General features: G+C 42.1%; 1 protein-coding gene across 2 annotated transcripts; it reads left to right on the top strand.

Annotated features, from left to right (window-relative positions):
- Positions 1 to 6,546: 6,546 nt before the first annotated feature.
- Positions 6,547 to 18,519, top strand: LOC124289271 (BTB/POZ domain-containing protein 2-like). Of its 2 annotated transcripts, none has more exons than XM_046725882.1 (3): positions 6,547 to 6,592; positions 15,681 to 15,984; positions 16,523 to 18,519. In XM_046725882.1, the coding sequence occupies exons 2-3, from the start codon at positions 15,689 to 15,691 to the stop codon at positions 17,556 to 17,558; spliced, it is 1,332 nt and encodes a 443-aa protein (XP_046581838.1). In that variant the 5' UTR covers positions 6,547 to 6,592; positions 15,681 to 15,688; the 3' UTR covers positions 17,559 to 18,519. The 2 variants fall into 2 exon arrangements, with proteins under 2 accessions (XP_046581838.1, XP_046581837.1); XM_046725881.1 differs by lacking the exon at positions 6,547 to 6,592 and adding an exon at positions 10,386 to 10,646.
- Positions 18,520 to 19,029: the final 510 nt, after the last annotated feature.

The following is a 19,029-nucleotide window of genomic DNA, read 5'->3' as shown; positions in this document are numbered from 1 at the left end:
CGTAATAGGATATCCAGAAAAGCATGTTTACTCGTAAAATCGGGCAAAACTTAAGAAAAATACGAATAGCTGCAAAAAACAATAGATCAGACTATAGATGGCAATTAGGTCGCTCAGCCAGGTATGACGACAGACCGTCGACTCACCTGGCATGAAATGCATGTGCTGCCTACAGGCACAAGGGGTCATCTCAAAGATATTTTGTGCTTTTTCATGTGTGTTGACTATGCCTCATCTATTGATTAACAGTTTACGTGTCTTCCTTTCATGAAGTTTATGTCGAGATATGTAAAAGAGTATGATACCTGATAACCATAGAAACGCATCGTATAAATGTCTCAAAATATATAGGTGGCATGACCACCCGATCGCGAGATCGCCAGGATTGGATATTATTTGTAAATTGTTATGATATGTACTTCCCCAGTATAATTGCCCTAAAGGATTATCTTATCTTAGCTGATATCTCTATCCCCCAGCCCGACCCCAACGATCGTCTGCGACACCCGTCCAGGTTTTGCTTTTGAGACGAACCCTCCTATCTGTTTCTTTTTATAGTAACAGTAAGACTCCATGATAGCTACATCCTTAATAGTTTCAGCATAAAAGTTATTAATTTTTTCGCCAGGTATCGTTTATAATGAAGCTACGTCTAATTTCAAATAGGGCATTTATAAAGTGTCCTTTGTAATACAATATCGTCGCACACTAATTTGCATAAAGCCATGGTCTGTTCCAAATAAATCGTTTTGGACTTAGAAAAAAACCGCATTGCTCATTTCTGCACTAATCTCTCCTCAGTAAAGTCCCTTTTCTACGTTTCCTATGTCCCTACCACTGAGACTGTAGTTAGGCCGAACTTAGTTTAACAGATATTTCACACTTGCACATATCAACTACATAAATTGTAGAGATAAATGAGAAAATACAGGTTTTTTCTATTTTCCGACAGTACTGTAGTTGACATACTATGTAGCTTAGAAGCAAACTACAGATACTAGTAGTACAACGGTAACACGTGTTATATTTAGTTTGTGGTGTCCTGATATCTGCTGACTTGTTTACGAATCCAGCTATCATGCTGTCACAATGTAGCCCTGTCCATCACATGCTTGTCTAACTGCACAGTCATTGCTGTGTGTTATCACATCACAATGCAGCACGTTATGACACACACACTAATTGTCACTGTCATATTCAAATACAAATATTGTTGACAAACACCAGGTTTAAACACGTAGACTAAGCATGTAGGAATATTTGTCGGGTAGAACGATATGTAAGACTGCGTTAATGATTTGTGCAAATGTCAAATGAAATGCCGCACACGAAAATCACGTTCATAATACAACGATCACAGCAAGGTCAGAACTTTAAAGGTGAGGTGAGGTGAGGTGAAATTGGGTTTAACGTCGTGCTTGAGAATATTTCGCTCATATGACGACGTGCATGCGTGTGTATGTGTATGTGCAGCTGCTTGTACTAGCCCAGACTGAAGCTGGTTTTATAGTGCTAGCCCAATGAGATACCATGCCGCAGTGAAGCATGAATACCCCACTCAGACAAATTATACTGACTCCGAGCCGACCAGTCCTTGTTGTACCCATTAATGCCGAGCGCCAGGCAGGGACCAACAAGTACCATATTTTAACGTCTTTTGGTATGACGCAGCCGGGGATCGAACCCGCGACCTTCCTCTCTCCGGGCGGACGCTCTAACCACTACACAATGGAGGCGGTCTCAGAACTTTAAACATAACTTGGGGTAGGGAGAGCACAGGCGTCGAGCCCCACTACTAACTATACTAAAGTTCATTAAATGTTGAACAACGATGACTGAGTAATTTCATAAATGAGTGGCTGGCAATGTGTCTGCTTCTGGTTTGAACCTCCTGAGAAACGGTGGGATAGCCTAGTGGTTAAAACGTTCGCTCGTCACGCCGAAGACCTGGGTTCGATTCCCCACATGGGTACAATGTGTGAAGCCCATTTCTGGTGTCCCCGCCTTGATATTGCTGGAATATTGCTAAAACTCACTCACTCTTGAGAAACAGTGCCATCATGACGGGACAACAAACGTGAAATTCCAGCTCACCGACAGGTAGTGACGAGTAAAGGTTGACACAGCGAGGATTTGTATCGTGAGAAGAATATGTTAGGTAAAAATTAGGCATATCGCGAAAATTGGAACGGATAAATGTGGAGCCTCAAACATACGACGAACATCTCATTCACCAGTTTTCAGGTCTCTGGTCCTTTACGGCTTGCGGGCATACTGTGGTTTTGATACTTTGAATAAATTTGAACCTATGGAGTCCTGCACGTGACAGTGTCACATTGTCAACAAAGAATACAAATTAACGTCAACATGCGACAGCGGGGCATTTTAGTGCTTTTTTAAACACACGTTAGATGGGGAGAAATGCATATTTTTATACCTTGGAAATTGTGGCGTTGTTGAATTGTCGCGCTTTTGTTAAGTTTGACACTTTTATCCTGTCTTTGCATGGTACGGGAAACTGCGACAATGTCCCTTCTGGGATTCCATATGGACCCCGACACAGAAACAAACAAAGACATAAACTTTCAACTGAACCCACCCAGCCATTTAGAGATGAACTAAACAAATAAAAAGTTTAAAGAACGGACAGCGTCTCCACCGCCGCCGACAACATCAACTGTCGAAGCACGACACCATTTTGAAAAATGGCGGCCATCTTGGATTTTGTGAGTGGACAACGTTATTTGCATTCCAATTTTGGTGCAAGTATAATACACCACAAAGTGAACGATGCCTATTTTGGTCTGTTATCCGCTCTACTACGCATGCGGCTCGCGTGTTCGGGATGTGCAAGTCATCTTGGGCCTCCTGTCTGCTCGTGCTCGTCATCTGATGACGTAAGTGTGTTGTATCGGTGAAAGATATCGCCATTCAAGGTCCTGACCTCACCGTGATAAAGATGCAATCTGTTGCATTATTGCAGAAAACAAGATTGCAATCTAAAGCACGTGGTACACATCGTTATGGATATGTTAAATCAGTTATCTCATTTCAGCCAGCTATCATTCAGCTGTCCAGAAACTAACACTTAAACTAAGTAGTTTAATGTGCTTTGTTTGTAACAATTCCGAATTTGGCGTCAACTTTTTATTCTCATAGATTTTGATGGCACAATGAACCGGTACAGCAAAACCTAATCCAGAATATATTGTATGTTCAGTTGATGGGGTTTTTTTTATTGTTTTAAGGCCAACTGACCTGTACATCCTGCAGTCATAAAAATACGGATTTATAGCACCAGTGTATTGCCATCATATTCCGTCACGACGTTCAAGTGAGTGAGTGAGTTGAGTATTACGCCGCACTCAGCAATATTCCAGCTTTATGGCGGCGGACTGTAAATAATCGAGTCTGGACCAGACAATCCAGTGATCAACAGCATGAGCATCGATCTGCACAATTGGGAACCGATGACATGTGTCAACCAAGTCAGCCAGCATGACCACCCGATCCCGTTAGTCGCCTCTTAGTCTTACGACAAGCATGGGTTACTGAAGATCAGTATTCTGACCTGGACCCGCATGTACTTACCCGAATCGGAATCGAGTACCCGGAAATGTAAGGAATACAGTGCTTCTGTCAACTTTCTGAATATTCAATTACGATTTGACAGAGATTATTATAGAAAACTTGAAAGGCTGGCAATAAGACATTAAAATGATCTCAAGCTATATACGTCTGTTTAACCTGTATAAAGAGTAACACCATGATTTACATTCCTCCTTAAAACACAAAACTTTTCGTTCCTGCTGTTACTGTAACTTGACTACTCACTGCTCATGCGCAGATAAATTACAGTCGTTAATAATAACCTCCATTAATCGGACAGTATCAATGACGTAAATGTGTGCTACGTCAATAATGAAAAAGACAAGTTATTATCTGCCCTTGTCATTACAGAGTTCTCTCCCTTTCTGGAACTCGATTCCCAGAAATAGGACTCGATTCCAGCTGTACCCTACCCGGATTCGAGTACCCGAGTACCCGTACTAGCCCTAAGTTTAACATCTCTTTCATTTTGTTTGTAAGCCAGGTAAAACTAAAAAACAAACATTTCTCGCCTGTAAATTTGCTGATGCATCGTTTAGCAATATTCACTAACCCGGTGTCACGTTAAAAGGATATAATTGAACCTTTTAATACCAAATATGAATTTCAAGTAGTGATTTAAGTTAAATAAGATTCGTTCAAGGGCCATTGAAAGCTCCTTTACCACAACTTCCTGGTTGGTAATCGATCCCGATTAATATTATGCGACAAAATACATGTTCCATGATATGTTTACAGAGTAAATATAATACACGTGTAATTTAGGTCAGGTAAGCCAAGCATGTCTTTTACAGCATGATATATTTTCTAAGGAATAAATGGGTTATACAATAGGACATTAAACCCGTTATACGGCCCTATGTCTATATCTTTCATGTGTGATACTCCTTTTATGTTATAATCTTATATTTTATACCTGTTATGCACATATTGTCTTGTGCGTCTCATTGGCCAACTGGCCTGGTGTTTGTATATTTTATGTTTTTTACCACTGCCATTTTGATCGAGATGTACATGTACGTGACACCAAAGTAAACTATTTTGTCTGTCTGTCTATATCCTCCGGTCACTCGTACACATGGGAAGACCGACACGAGACGAGGGCGTGACTCACTTGAGCGTGACAATCATGTGGGAATTCCCCATGTGTTACTGAAGCGACGCCATTAGTCGCCTGTAATCGTCATGGGTGTTCATGGAAAGATTTCTGGTTCCAGATATTATTCGATCATTCATTTTTAGGTAAGTTCTAAATCGGTACAGAGGTACGGGTGGACTGGTATCAAAATCGCAGCAATGCCTTGCAGAGTTGCCGCCCTTAATCGTTCCAGGATCTGATCTGTTCAGTTCACATTGTGCAAGGGAAAGCACCTGTGTAGATCCGGGTTAGAATTGGTCTTCAGCAACCCATGCTTGTCGTAAGAGGCGACTAACGGATTCGGGTGGTCAGGCTCGTTGACTTGGTTGACACATGTCATCGGTTCCCAATTTCGGAAATTGATACTCATGATATTGATCACTGGATTGTCTGGTCCAGTCTGGATTATGTACAGACCGCCGCCATATAGCTGGAATATTGCTGAGTGCGGCGTAAAACAACAAACCAACCATCAGGGGAAAGCATGAGTAACCTATAATGGGTGGTTACTTTTTTTTATTTCAATATCATAATTTAAGTGAAAATGGGATTTACACTCACGATGAGCGGATCCGAACATGGCAAAGGGATGAAATTGTACCCCAAGGTTGTTTTGCCGTGGGGGTTATTCGCTTAGTTACGTATGTTGAAGATTTATCGAGCGATTCTCTTTTCCAGTTAGAAAAAAAACTGAAGTTGGGCGCAACGTATTTGTGTTCTTTAGCACAGCACCAAGCAATCAATATTCCAGCTATATGTCAGCGGTCTGTAAATAGTCCAGTCTGGACCAGACAATCCATTGATCATTTGGCGCAAAGATGTGTAAGCGTGAACAATGCATTTCTGGGGCTGTTTCAGGAAACAATATGCGTGTTCGCATGCGTGTGTGCGTGCGGGTGTCACAGACGAATAAGACTTCGTGGTATCTTATTAATCTGAGGTAAAGACAATCCTGGCACGTTCCACGAATAGTTTTTGTGTTTTCTATGAACACGTTAGAAGTACCCGGAAGTAAAGCGAATCGGGGTGAATTCAGACATCAAACGGTGTTTACAAGAATTCCACGAAACGACAATTGGAGAGGGATGGGATTAGATTTGTTTTGTCACTATTCTCAAGAAACTATTCGCGAGGAAATTCAACAACCCGTGAAGATCCGGGTTAGATGGTCTTCAGTAACACGTGCCTGTCGTAAGAGGCCACTAACGGGATCGGGTAGTCAGACTCACTGACTTGGATGACACATGTCATCGTATCCCAATTTAGTAGATGAATGCTTATGCTGTTGATCACTGGATTGTCTGGTCCAGACTCGATGATTTACAGACCGCCACCATAAAGCCAGAATATTGCTGAGTGTGGCGTTAAAGCTTAGATGCAACCAACAAAACAAACATAATTAAAACACAATTATCATTTATTCATGACACATAATATACATTGCTGATTATGAAAAACAAATAAACAAAGTTATAAGCGTACAATCGCAAATCAAAAGTGTGTTTAATGCCATGATATATGGTATTCTTTTTAGACAGACAGATTCTTTTAAATTCGAGGCCATCAATATTTTATAGTGCCTTCTATGAGAGCATGCAATTGCACATTCTTTTAGTTGCACCGTATATATTAATATAAGGAAGAAAAATCGGCAACACTAAATATAAAAAGTAACTTGATACATGAAATAACAATACATAGTGCCTTGAGATCGTAGTATATATATGGAGCTGCCCCACATTGTCCGCTTGACTGAATATACCTGTCCAAATGAACAGCATACCTGTCACAATCAGCGTGACGGGCAAACCACACACCTGTAAAAACTGGCAGTGCTCTATACAGGTAAGTTTTCGATTTGATTTACCTGTCAGTTGCAGTATCTGTGTACATATATGTTAATGAGGAGATTGTTAATTAAACACGTGTGTGCATGTCGCTAGTCTCAACGTGTTCATGCTCGACACACCCCCGGCCTGCACATGCTGAGCTAAACGGTCAATATTTGTAAGTTTTTCATTATTCAGTGGGGCAGTGTGAGAACTGAGTAGGTCAAGTCAGGGATATATTTGACACACGAGTCACCGTCCTCAATCACGATAAAACACGTGGTACTATATAGGCTACGTAACTGAGGCTTATAGTACGGATGTACTTGTCTGCGATTCAATGACATTATGGTGCTTTAGCCAGCACGATGCGTTGCCTAGATACACGGTTGAGAAACTCATTACAAAGTTTGGAGTAGCGATGTCCATATGAAGAATTCATTCCAGTAAACAGTTAATTTATATACAGATTGGTTTTCACACACCGTGTGTCCCGAATGTGGGGCAAGGCGAATGTACTATGTATGTAAAAAGAGGTCAGTGTTAGCGTACAGTTTGCTTCCGTCTGTAGCTACCTTCTATCTACCGCCCTGCCTACCCAACTACCTACTCCCTTTTATCACCTTCTATCAATATGTCAAAACCCATCTACCCACCTACATCCCCGTTCAGCTTCCCATGTATCCATCTATCCACTCATATATTTGTACTTGCCTGGATAAATACCAACCTACCCATCCACCCGGCTATCCATCTACCTTCGTACCCACCTACCCTTCTACCTATCAGTGGTTTAGCTTATTGGAGAAAGCGTCCGCTCGGAACGCCGAAGACCCGGGTTGATCCCCACATGGGTATAAAATATTGTGTGAAGCCCATGTCACATGTTCCCCGCCTGATATTACTGAACATTGCTGTAGGTAACGTAAAACACTTCTGCCTATATAGTCTACTTACCCTCTCTCCCTTATACATCCACCCACCATTTACCAACCTGCCTACCCTCCTCCCTAACAACTAACGAAGATCGATGCTCATACTGTTGATCACTGGATTGTCTGGTCCAGACTCGATTATTTACAGACCGCCGCCATATAGCTGGAATATTGCTGAGTGCGGCGTAAAACTAAACTCACTCACTCACCTAATTACTAACTAACCACCATCCCATCTACCTAGCAACCTACCTACTTACCTACCCACATTACGACAATATGTTCGTGATAGGCCGTCACCAAAAACGTTATAAAGCTCAGTGAGAATTGCAAATAATGTCATGAATATATGTGCTGTAATGTGTTATAAATGAACTCTCGCTATATCACTGCATGTTATCAGAGTAAGAAACTCCCAAACATTTCAGCCAGACCACAGGGCTGGTTAGATGTAAAACTTGCCAGCCCTGACCAAAACTTACCTGCCCACAAATATCTTCATATACATGTCTAATTTTTAACCCGACCGTCGGGCGGGTGAATTTGAGAATCTGACAGTCCGTGTTGAAAATAACCCGTCCCGGGCGGTCAGGCAAGCAGGTATTTCGAACGCTTGTTGTTCTATCTGTGTTATATGAAAGTACATCACTGTAATATGTCTTCCCACAATTGATTATGTCAAATATTTGATACTGAAAGTGAAAAGTCGAATATCGGTCTGCCCTGTAATGTCATTAGGTAAATAATACAACACACAACAGTCAATTATTACTACCCCAAGTAACTGGTTCCACTGTTAGTACGCTCAGCGCTTTCAGCTAAGAGTACCCGCAAAACCTTTATATACTATTAGAAAAGTATGAGTTATTCAATTTTTTGGGTGATATTGTTTGGTAATCAAGGTGCATGACTGTACATAAAATTTTGAAAAACATTATTTCAGTCTCAACGTGTAATGAATTTCGAACAAACACGTTATTTCATGCAAGCAATTTTCATAGAGTGTACCAAGTCAAAACATTGATTACACAACAGTCTTGTTTCCTGTCGACTGGGTTCTGTCCTATTGCGCAACTTAGTACAATAACCAGTCCTGAATTTTGAGACCAATTCATTTAACTGGATACATACATATTAATCAGTATTATTTGATACATCTAAGCACTTGTATATGGCACACTACTCTCCTTATAATCCTTGCAAAAATGTCGTTCAGCGTGCCCTGTCGTATAGCGAGCATTGACAAACAGAAACCTTGAAATCGTGAAATTCTCAAAACGAGGCTCTGCCGCGCTAGAACAGTTTGGGCGGTCTGGTACGGACTTGATATTATATCAATCACATTGTGTGTTACAGAACTACACTGAATAAGCGCACAAAAACACATAACAGGTGTAACCAGTGAGCCAGATGAATTGTGAATCATTTTACGGCCTCATCAAACTGGGGCAGTCTGTGACGTCTTAGTTAAGATCATGCTGCCTACACCTCGCCATAAAATATAGAAATACGATGTTATTAAAGTTTAAAATTGAAATTCATTCAATTCTTATGAAACAGGAAATTGGAATAAAGTGTAACCATAGTTGTTTGTGATGTCTATTTTCACTTTCACAAGAGAAAATTCGGATCGGCTGAAAAGTAGGTCATTGTCTGAATAGGTTAATGAGACTCATGTTTCGGTTTGTAAACATGGACGGGGTAAACTTCGAAATTTACAGTGAACCGTGTAGCTGTACATTTCAGTGATCAAGGGCGGTGGATTATCCTGTGGTTAAAGCGTTCGCTCGTCAAGCCGAAGATCCGGGTACGATTCCCCACATGGGTACTATGTGTGAAGCTCATTTCTGGCGTTCACCGATGTGATATTGCTGGAATATTGCTAAAAGCGGTGTAAAACTAAAACTCACTCATTCACTCTGCGATCAGAACGCCTGTGTTACGAAATCGTGGTCAAAGTGCCTCTCCTGTAAGTGATGAGCTTACAGACGATTCGTTAGTCCCTAACAACAAACGAAGATCGATGCAGACACTGGATTGTCAGGTCCAGACTCTATTATTTACAAACCGCCGCCATATACGGTGTAACTAGAATATTGCTGAGTGCGGTGTAAAACTAAACTCACTCACTCATTCGTCTTACACCTAACTAACCGCCCACCATCCCATCTACCTAACAACCTACCTACTTACCTACCCACATTACGACAATAAGTTCATGTTGGTCCGCCATCAATAATGTAATAAAGCTTAGTGTGAATTACTAATAATGGCACCAATATCTGTGCAGTAATGAGTTATAAATGTTCTCTCGTTATAACACTCCCAAACATTTCAGCCAGACCAGAGATGGTTAATTTTTAACCCGACCGTCGGGCGGGTGAATTTGAGAATCTGACAGTCCGTGTTGAAAATAACCCGTCCCGGGCGGTCAGGCAAGCAGGTATTTCGAACGCTGATTGTTCTATCTGTGTTATATGAAAGTACATCACTGTTAATATGTCTTCCCACAATTAATTATGTCAAATATTTTGAAACTGAAAGTGAAAAAGTCGTGTATGCCGGACAACTCCACTTGTGGTGTGTTTCAATTTCATACTGGCAACATGGTGTAATACCACGTGACCATGCATAATACATATAAATGGTACAGTCATCATGATTTATTCAAATGTAATCAGTTGATTTGGTTTTTTTGTGAAATGTTGATGTGGTACACAGATATAAAACATCTGTCTCAGAATTTTAAAAAATCAGGCCGAAACAACTGATATCAAGCCCGTGGCTGATATTGCAGCCCATGACGGTGTCAGTATTAGTGTTATCACACTGATAGCCTATCTACAACACTCTATCAGTCCAATCACATACGGCGTGATACATTGTTACAACAGGCACCTAGATACATACAAGTAGATGGTGTTGAGAGCTTGGAGGTAGATGCCACTGAATATAGATGCTGTACAGGTAGTTGTTGTACAAATAGATGTAGCGACGACACCGATATATACTACAGGGAGATACAGATAGATGATATAGCAATGGACAGGACGGGGACCACAGCTGGCGGTAACACTCGCTCCACCGTCATAAGGAAGAAGTCGACCCACAGGGCGCCTCCTTTGCCCAGAAATGGTAGTGTAATGAAAACTTTGAAAATTACAAATTGATACAGGGTATGTCGTTTTATTCCCTTCTCAAATGTTTATTTCATCAAGTGTCTTAACATGTGTAACATTTCTGATGGGAAGTAAATACGAGTAAGTGAAATTATTCCTCACGTCAAATTGTTACTGTTATTTCACGAGCAAAGACAATTATCTGTTTATTATGGTTCTGTCACAGTGTCTTCAGGCTGGCTGAGATCACAGCGTGACTGCTTTTAAACCTTAATATGTACATTTTATTGGGATTGTTTGTTTTTGTTTTGTTTATTATGGTTATTTCTATCCAAACGTTTCATAGTTTATTTGCTGTTTTCCACGTTTTGGCAACCCTGTTGAAGTAAAAAACCATTGTCGTGAGAGCATAAAAGTATAGGTTTCAAGATTCAGTGGGCCAGAGATAAGTGATGTCATGTGACTGCTGTTATGGTAACCGATGGCGTCACAATGATCTGTCATATTTAATTATATTTTAGCGATATATCCTGAGCTGCTCCCCGTCTCACATATCACATCTTTGACGCAAGATGACGACGGGCAGTGGGGGTCGGGAACAGCCGCACGATATTTCCGTGTAAAGTAATAATCCTGATAATCCGTTGATTTTAATCTAGCGATATCTTCTGTGGATGTCGGATTTTATGACAGAGAATTCGAAAAGCCGAACTGCAAGGAATTGTGGATTGTCCATGTCGTATGAATGAATTATTTCCCACTTGAACGCTTAAATTTGTGAGAGGAGTTACAAACCGTCAGAGGTGTCTGTAAATATAAATTAATAATAAATGGTTAGTGCATTTATATTGCGCTAAATCCACACCTACAACATGCTCACAGCGCAGACAAGATGGTATTTAGGAGTCACTTGTAAAACAAACAGAAAAGGTATGTCTTTAAGTTTGCTTTAAAACATGTGACTGTTGGGCTTGCTCTAAGATGAGCTGGTAGCTCATTCCAGTTCATGGCGGCTGCCACTTGAAATGAGCGAAAACCATAGGATTTCAACTTCCATTTTTGAATGTGAAGTAAGTTATTTGTCACTGGAGCGAAGGTGTCTGCATGGAAGATGTGGTTTGAACAATTCTTTGAGATAGGCCGGAGCTGTGCCTTGTATGCACTGTTAGACAAGGGTAAAACTTTAAAGCTCACTCTAGCTCTTATGGGCGACCAGTGTAACTGTTTTAGAATAGGGGTATTATCGGTGACGTTTTTGATTGAGTTTCTATGAAATATACACGCACAGAACGAGTGAAGAAGTAAAACACTGTCCCGATCAGATCATGGGAGCATGGTATTATCACAAATGCCGGTATGCGATTGCCATATCATGATTAGGTTAACAAGATAATGCACATGTACAGACACTATAAACAGTTGGACGGGTGTCTTCTGACACGTGATCCTGGCCCAATGCATGTTTACAGTGAAGATATAACCGCAAGTTTAATATTTATTTGATACAGTTGGCAGTGTATACTCTGGATCCTCAGTTGGCAGTGTGTACTCTGAGTCCTCAGTTGGCAGTGTGTACTCTGGGTCCTCAGTTGGCAGTGTGTACTCTGAGTCCTCAGTTGGCAGTGTGTACTCTGAGTCCTCAGTTGGCAGTGTGTACTCTGAGTCCTCAGTTGGCAGTGTGTACTCTGAGTCCTCGGCAGTGTCCTGAGTCCTCAGGTTGGCAGTCACGGTCAGTTGGCAGTCCTCAGTTGGCAGTGTGTACTCTGGAGTCCTCGGGTCAGTTGCAGTGTGTACTCGGAGTCAGGGCAGTGTGTGTACTCTGGGTCCTCAGTTGGCAGTGTGCACCCTGAGTCCTCAGTTGGCAGTGTAGTTGGCAGTGTGTACTCCTGAGTCCTCAGTTGGCAGTTGACGTCCTCTGAGTCGTCAGTTGGCAGTGTGTACCTCTGGAGTCCTCATTTGGCAGTGTACAGTTGGCAGTGTGTGTGTTGGCAGTGTGTACTCTGAGTCCCGTTGGCAGTGTACTCGGAGTACTTAGTTGGCAGTGTTTAGTTGGCAGTGTGTACAGTGTGGCACTCTGAGTCCCCAGTCAGTCTTGAGTGAATCAGTTGGCAGTGTGTACTCTGAGTCCTCAGTTGGCAGTGTGTACTCAGTCCTCAGTTGGCAGTGTGTACTGAGTCCTCAGTTGGTCTCTCAGTTGGCAGTGTGTACTCCAGAGTTGGCAGTGTACTCTCCTCAGTTGGCAGTGTGTGAGTCCCTCAGAGTCCCTCAGTTGGCAGTGTACTCTGAGTCCTCAGTTGGCAGTGTGTACTCAGTGTATTACTCTGAGTCCTCAGTTGGCAGTGTGTACTCTGAGTCCTCAGTTGGCAGTGTAGTACTGAGTCCTCAGTGGCAGTGTACTCTGTCCTCACTGGCAGTGTACCTGAGTCCTCAGTGTGTACTCTGAGTCATGTGTACTCTGGAGTCCTCAGTTGGCAGTGTGTGTCCTCTGAGTCGTCAGTTGGCAGTGTGTACTCTGAGTCCTCAGTTGGCAGTGTGTACCCTACTCTTGTCCCTCAGTTGGCAGTGTGTACTCGGAGTCCTCAGTTGGCAGTGTGTACTCTTGGAGTCCGTGTGTACAGTTGGCAGTGTGTACTCTGAGTCCTCAGTTGGCAGTGTGTACTCGGAGTCCTCAGTTGGCAGTGTGTACTCTGAGTCCTCAGTTGGCAGTGTCCAGTCTGGTGATGCATGCCTTAGGTCCTCAGTTTCTAGTGTTTTGTCTCGTAATTTCAAAGTGTTTTTTTCAATTCTATTATCATAAATGCATATCACAACTATTCTGTATTAGAAATCGTAAACAATAATTCAGAAATCTCTTTTAGAAAGTCGAGTCACCATTTGGCATGGTTTTGTCACAGGTCCTCAGTTGACAGTCCTTACACGTGTGTGTGCGTGCGTCGTGTCTGCGTGATAAAAAAAGCACCGTATGACACCAAATTCAAGTTCCATAAATATGTGGTGACACGGGCGAAGTCACTGTGAGCAGGGCGCTGTGGGGTGGTGGGGGTGGTGGTGGTGTCGCGGTGAGAACAAAAGGAAAAGGTAAACCAGTGATGATACGCGTATGCCTCGAATCTTACAATCTCACCATGACTGTGCAAAACACCCACCGGGGGTCAGTCGGAACGCCTTCATGTAAAGCGATACCTACAGCTCTGTATGCGTCACTTGCAAATACCGCTTCAGGTACAAAAATGAACGCTACAAGTCGCCCACATGGGTGGCTCTGATATGTACACGTGTTTGACATTGTCTGTTTAGGTGAACTTGTATAACACAGGATAGTGCGGGACCACATGGCTGTGTATGGAAGTCACCGTTTGTGTCGACATTCGAGGGGTGGGTTAACATGTGTGTACAACCATGAGTCGAATCATGCGTACACTTGATATTCGAATGATTATGTTGTTGTTCAAAGCCTCACTCAATAATATTTCAGTTACGAGAACGACGGTCTGTAAATAGTGGAGTCAATCCAATCATGAATTAGACAATCCAGTGATTAACATCATGAATATCGGTCTAAGCATTTGAGATACTATGACTCGTGTCAACCAAGTCAGCGAGCCTGACCGACCGATACCGTTAGTCGCCTAAACATGATGCTAAATATATGTGCTAACCCGGATCTTCGCGAAGAGCAGCGTGGGTCGTTGAGGTTAATTCTAACCCGGATCTTCATGGGGGACAAACGTGGATGGCTGTAGATCGATCTATAACCACGTATTACAGGTGTAAGAGGATGTATTACAGTATGCACTAGTCGCAAAAAGCTTTGTTTGCCTGTGTATTCGGTATACTTTCCCTGGGAAGAGATGAGGTCGGCTAGGGGAGATGGGTGTGGGTGGGTCTGGGCGTCAAACGGTTGGCTGACAGCTCAAGGCTACATCGGAACTTGAGTATTAGAGACTGTGAACAGTATACGTTCCTCTGTGGCGTGATTTGCGAGAACCGTAGACTGAGTGAGTGAGATTTTACGACGTCTTACAGCACTACCTCGCATCACACCTATCACGCCCATCTGCCTTGCATTCTTCTGATCACTGGTTCCTTGGAGATATGGAAAACTGGTTCCTGGTGCGGGGAAGCAGAATTGACGTTTGTCTACAGAAATGTGTAGCTGCTTTCATATAGCATTTAAACAGATTCATCTGTTTAACCCAGATTGAACGTTTAAGACTCGTGGAATGGCGGTGCGTGCGCAAGAAATTTGGCTCACGCATTTTATCCAAACAAACCCGGGATTTAAGTACAAGACAATCAGCCATAAAAAGATACTTGTAAACAGTTATGATTACCAACGCGCGTAGAGGGGATTCAATGGATGCTTTCTGATGGTCCGTCCGGTATCAGGCTCTGAGGTGTAGTGTAATGAGTGAGTGAGTGAGTTTAGTTTGACACCGAACTCAGCAATATTCCAGCTTTATGGCGGCGGTCTGTAAATAATCGAGTCTGGACCAGACAATCCAGTGATCAACAGCATGAGCATCGATCTGCGCAATTGGGAACCGATGACATGTGTCAACTAAGTCAGCGAGCCTGACCACCCGATCCCGTTAGTCGCCTCTTACGACAAGCATAGGTTGCTGAAGACCTATTCTACCCCGGATCTTTACGGGCCGTAGTGTAATGATAGGCGTACAGGCAGGAATAGGTGTTGTGGGTACAGTGTCTGCCCAGTCGGTGGTTCGATTCCCTGTCGTGTCATACCAAAAGACGTTAACAAAGCGATGGTACTTATTGTTACCCTGACTCCATGGGAATGTCGGAAGAGAAAAGATGTCGTGATTGTAGCTGGCCTCAACCAGCATAGGAATTAGATGATCACGTACGTTTACTTTAAAATGGCCACTTGCCCTGGATTGACAGTTGGTATGTTATGAAGCCTAGCGATACTCACACTATCGACCATTGGTTTATGTGATCCATAATTGTGGATTATACTTGAAAGAGAGTCGTATCATACTGGGTGCGTAAGCCTCATTAAGTGACAGATTGTCTTTGTGTCTTTCAGACACCAAGATGTTCGCGCCAACCACACCCAGCCGATGGAGGACTCCTAATCGAACTAACATTGCAGACGACTGGCAAGAAAACAAGACCCTGTCCGAATGCACGCTTCACATGTTAGACCACCAGGTGGCGTGTGATGTTCACTTCCGGGTCGGGCAGACGAGAGAAAAAATTAGTGCGCACAAGTTCCTGCTCATCAGCCGGTCCAGCGTCTTCTTCGCGATGTTCCAGGGGCCGCTGGCAGAAACCAATGATGAGATTGATATCCCGGATATTGACCCGGAAGTGTTCTGGGAGTTCCTCAGGTGAGGGGTCTCTTAACAGGTGCTGGTACATTAACTTAATTGACCATGACTGGTTCCTCATGGATTATGTTTTCGAACGACAGTGTTTACTCTCTCTATAACGAGACGGGTTGCGTTACACAGACATTTGATGATGGTTTGTGTATAAAATACAGTGAACTTTCATAAGTGAGTCTGAAAACAAATAGCACTAAAGAAAATTCTGGGTGTTCACATGCTAAAGAAAATCTGTTGTGTTCGATTATGGCAGGATCTTTGTGTTAAGGGTGTGACTTTGTGTGACGTAACCAGCTTTGATCTTGTCAAAGTCCACTTAATATATCCTAAAAATCATCTCTTATTATTTATGTATGATTTTATTCATTTACTTATTTCTCATGACCAAGAGAGGGTCGCTTGCAAAGAAAAACCCTGCTGAAAATATATGCATCTAAAACCTGGACTAGAGCGTATACATGGCGTCCCAATGTCTCTAATTACAGGTGGAATATATGTCTGTTTGTATCATTAACCCCTGCTTTATTCACTGTGTCGTCAGGTTCCTGTACGCTGAAGAAGTGAATCATAGTGTGAGGACTGTGATAGGACTTATCTACGCTGCCAAGAAATATGCAGTCAAGAGACTGGTCATGTCCTGTGTGAAGTTCGTTGAGAGTTACCTTACTGTTGAGAATGCTTGTGAAGTCCTGGAACAAGGCTACATCCTGGACGAGCTGGCTCATGCCATCCTCAACTTCATCACCCAGAACGCATCCAGTGTCCTAGCAACCGATGGCTTCCGGAACATATACCAACCCTGTTTGAACCAGGTCCTGAGCTCAGATAAGCTGGAAGTCGAGGAGACGAAGGTCTTACAGGCAATCCTCAACTGGGCAGATGCTCAGTGTCGAATGCAAGGAATAGAACCGACTGGTCCAAATCTGAGACAGGTGCTTGGAGATTCACTAGACTGTGTTCGCTTTCCTCTTCTGGACCCTCGGTATTTTGTAGACTCTGTGGCCACTCAGGGATTGTTCACCAAGGAAGAATGTTTCACTATGGTCCAGTGTTATGCTATTCCTGAGAGGTGGACCCAGTGTTTTAAGTTTAAGACAAAAACTAGAAACATCAAGGAGTATCACGTGTGTAGCCGATTCACCGACGTCGACGGCTCAAGAGACAGCTATGGAACAGATGCAGTCAAACTGATTTGTTTGAAAGAGATCTACCTCCATGGCTATAGTGTTTACGGCCCCTTCGATGGAAACAATTCACAGTATTCTATTAACACGGTCCTGTACGACAAGAATGATGACATCATTCATGCACAAGTCACCAACGTTGTGGACAATGCCAAATATCTGAAAGTCATGTTCAACACAAAGCTGAAACTCGATGGCAATGTCTGGTACACACTGTTGGTCAAGATTCGAGGTCCTCCAACATTTAAAGGACATAACAGCATCTCCTTTGTGAAAAACAGTGACGTTACCTTGACCTTTGCTTACTGTAAGAAAGGTACTAGAGACACGTCCGGGAAGGAGGGGCAGATTCCACAGCTGTTCTACACTCTAGTTGATGCAGAACAGGGTTGATTTCTTTGTCTAGTCAGGAGAGATACATGACAGTTGAGTGAGTGGTGCGTGAGTGATTGCGAGTGAGTTATATCCTTGTCTGTATACTTCAATCATGTTGAATGCCAGAGCCTGCGTGCAGTGTATGGGTGTCTTTGTACATGAGTGAGTGAGTGAGTGAGAGATCACTGACTGTCATATATTGACCAGTCATAACTAGTGGCCAAATGTGTGAGGCAATATTCAGTGTGAGGTCAGTCATTTATTCATACTTAGCAGCCATTTTGTCCACCAAATCCCCACTCATCACTTATGAACAACAGGAAATGGATGCCCCTTAACGTGACGAGCATCAGTTCATATTAAAGAAACGTTTGTACATTGTTATCATTGTGTGATTACAGTTACAGTATATGTTATGTTTGATGTCTTCCCACACTCTCAGATTCAGGAAATACTCAATGTCCATTCAGTGTATATATTTTATATCAAGTCAGATACTCATGTTACACTCAGGTGGCCTTTATTTCTTTGTGCTTGGTTTCATGCATGTTTTTCTTTATATTTAGGGGAAGGGAAGTTAAACATTCATGGCTAAACCTATTCAGGGGAGTTATCGGACAATAATATTTTCAAATTTCCAATTTCAAGTATGTTTGTTAATTTCATATCAAGTAGGTAAGAAACATATATAATATAAATGTAGTGATGCATACTTCAACAGATTTTGATTACAGTAGTTTTTTTTAATTTGTTTATATAGCATGCAAAACCAAATGATCTTGGGTTGTTTTTTTCCCCCATATTTCTGGCTTAATTAAAAAGAAAACAAACTGATTTTCACTTTTTACCTTTCAATTTTAATGAAAAAGAAAACAAACTGATTTTCACTTTTTACCTTTCAATATTTTTTAGCATGGTCAGTAACCAAGTAAAAAGATCATGGCCTTGTAGTCTTCATACAATAATAAAACTCAAGACAGAAAGAAGTGTTCATACTTTTAATGACATTATAACAACAAAAACATAAAAAATGCATGATATGTTTTAAATGCATTTCAAGAACTACAAATACATGTGTGTGTGGCTTTATTAATAGTGTAACAACAAACACAGTGTCCAGTGAAATTGCTTGATAATTGAGTGAGTGAGTGATTTTTTTATGCCACACTCAGCAATATTCCAGCTATATGGCAGCGGTCTAGACCAGACAATCCAGTGATCAACATCAGAAGCATCAATCTACAAAATTTGCATACGATGTGTGTCAACCAAGTCAGCGAGTCTGACCACACGATCCTATTAGTCGCCTCTTACGACAAGCATGGGTTACTGAAGATCAATTCTGACCCAGATCTTCATGGGTTTTGCTTGATAAGGAAATCTTGGTAACTGTTTAAACATTCCAAGCGGTGATCATCAGTAGTAGCACTGAGTGGCACTGTAGATCATGTATAGTTACTACAGTGTATTTGTTTAACGTACGAACAAC

The sequence above is a fragment of the Haliotis rubra genome, unplaced genomic scaffold, assembly GCF_003918875.1.
Source record: "Haliotis rubra isolate DU_JTF1 unplaced genomic scaffold, ASM391887v1 Scf438, whole genome shotgun sequence".
Classification (NCBI taxonomy): Eukaryota; Metazoa; Mollusca; class Gastropoda; order Lepetellida; family Haliotidae; genus Haliotis; species Haliotis rubra.
This window is presented reverse-complemented; position numbering and strand designations above follow the sequence as displayed.

What these genes read in the sequence shown, in the direction of transcription:
- LOC124289271 (XM_046725881.1), top strand. Translation starts at nt 10,553, where the DNA reads ATGGACAGGACGGGGACCACAGCTGGCGGTAACACTCGCTCCACCGTC. An exon ending in GCCTCCTTTGCCCAGAAATG is followed by an intron (nt 10,647 to 15,680) that starts GTAGTGTAATGA and finishes TGTGTCTTTCAG; the next exon opens with ACACCAAGATGTTCGCGCCA. An exon ending in GTGTTCTGGGAGTTCCTCAG is followed by an intron (nt 15,985 to 16,522) that starts GTGAGGGGTCTC and finishes CTGTGTCGTCAG; the next exon opens with GTTCCTGTACGCTGAAGAAG.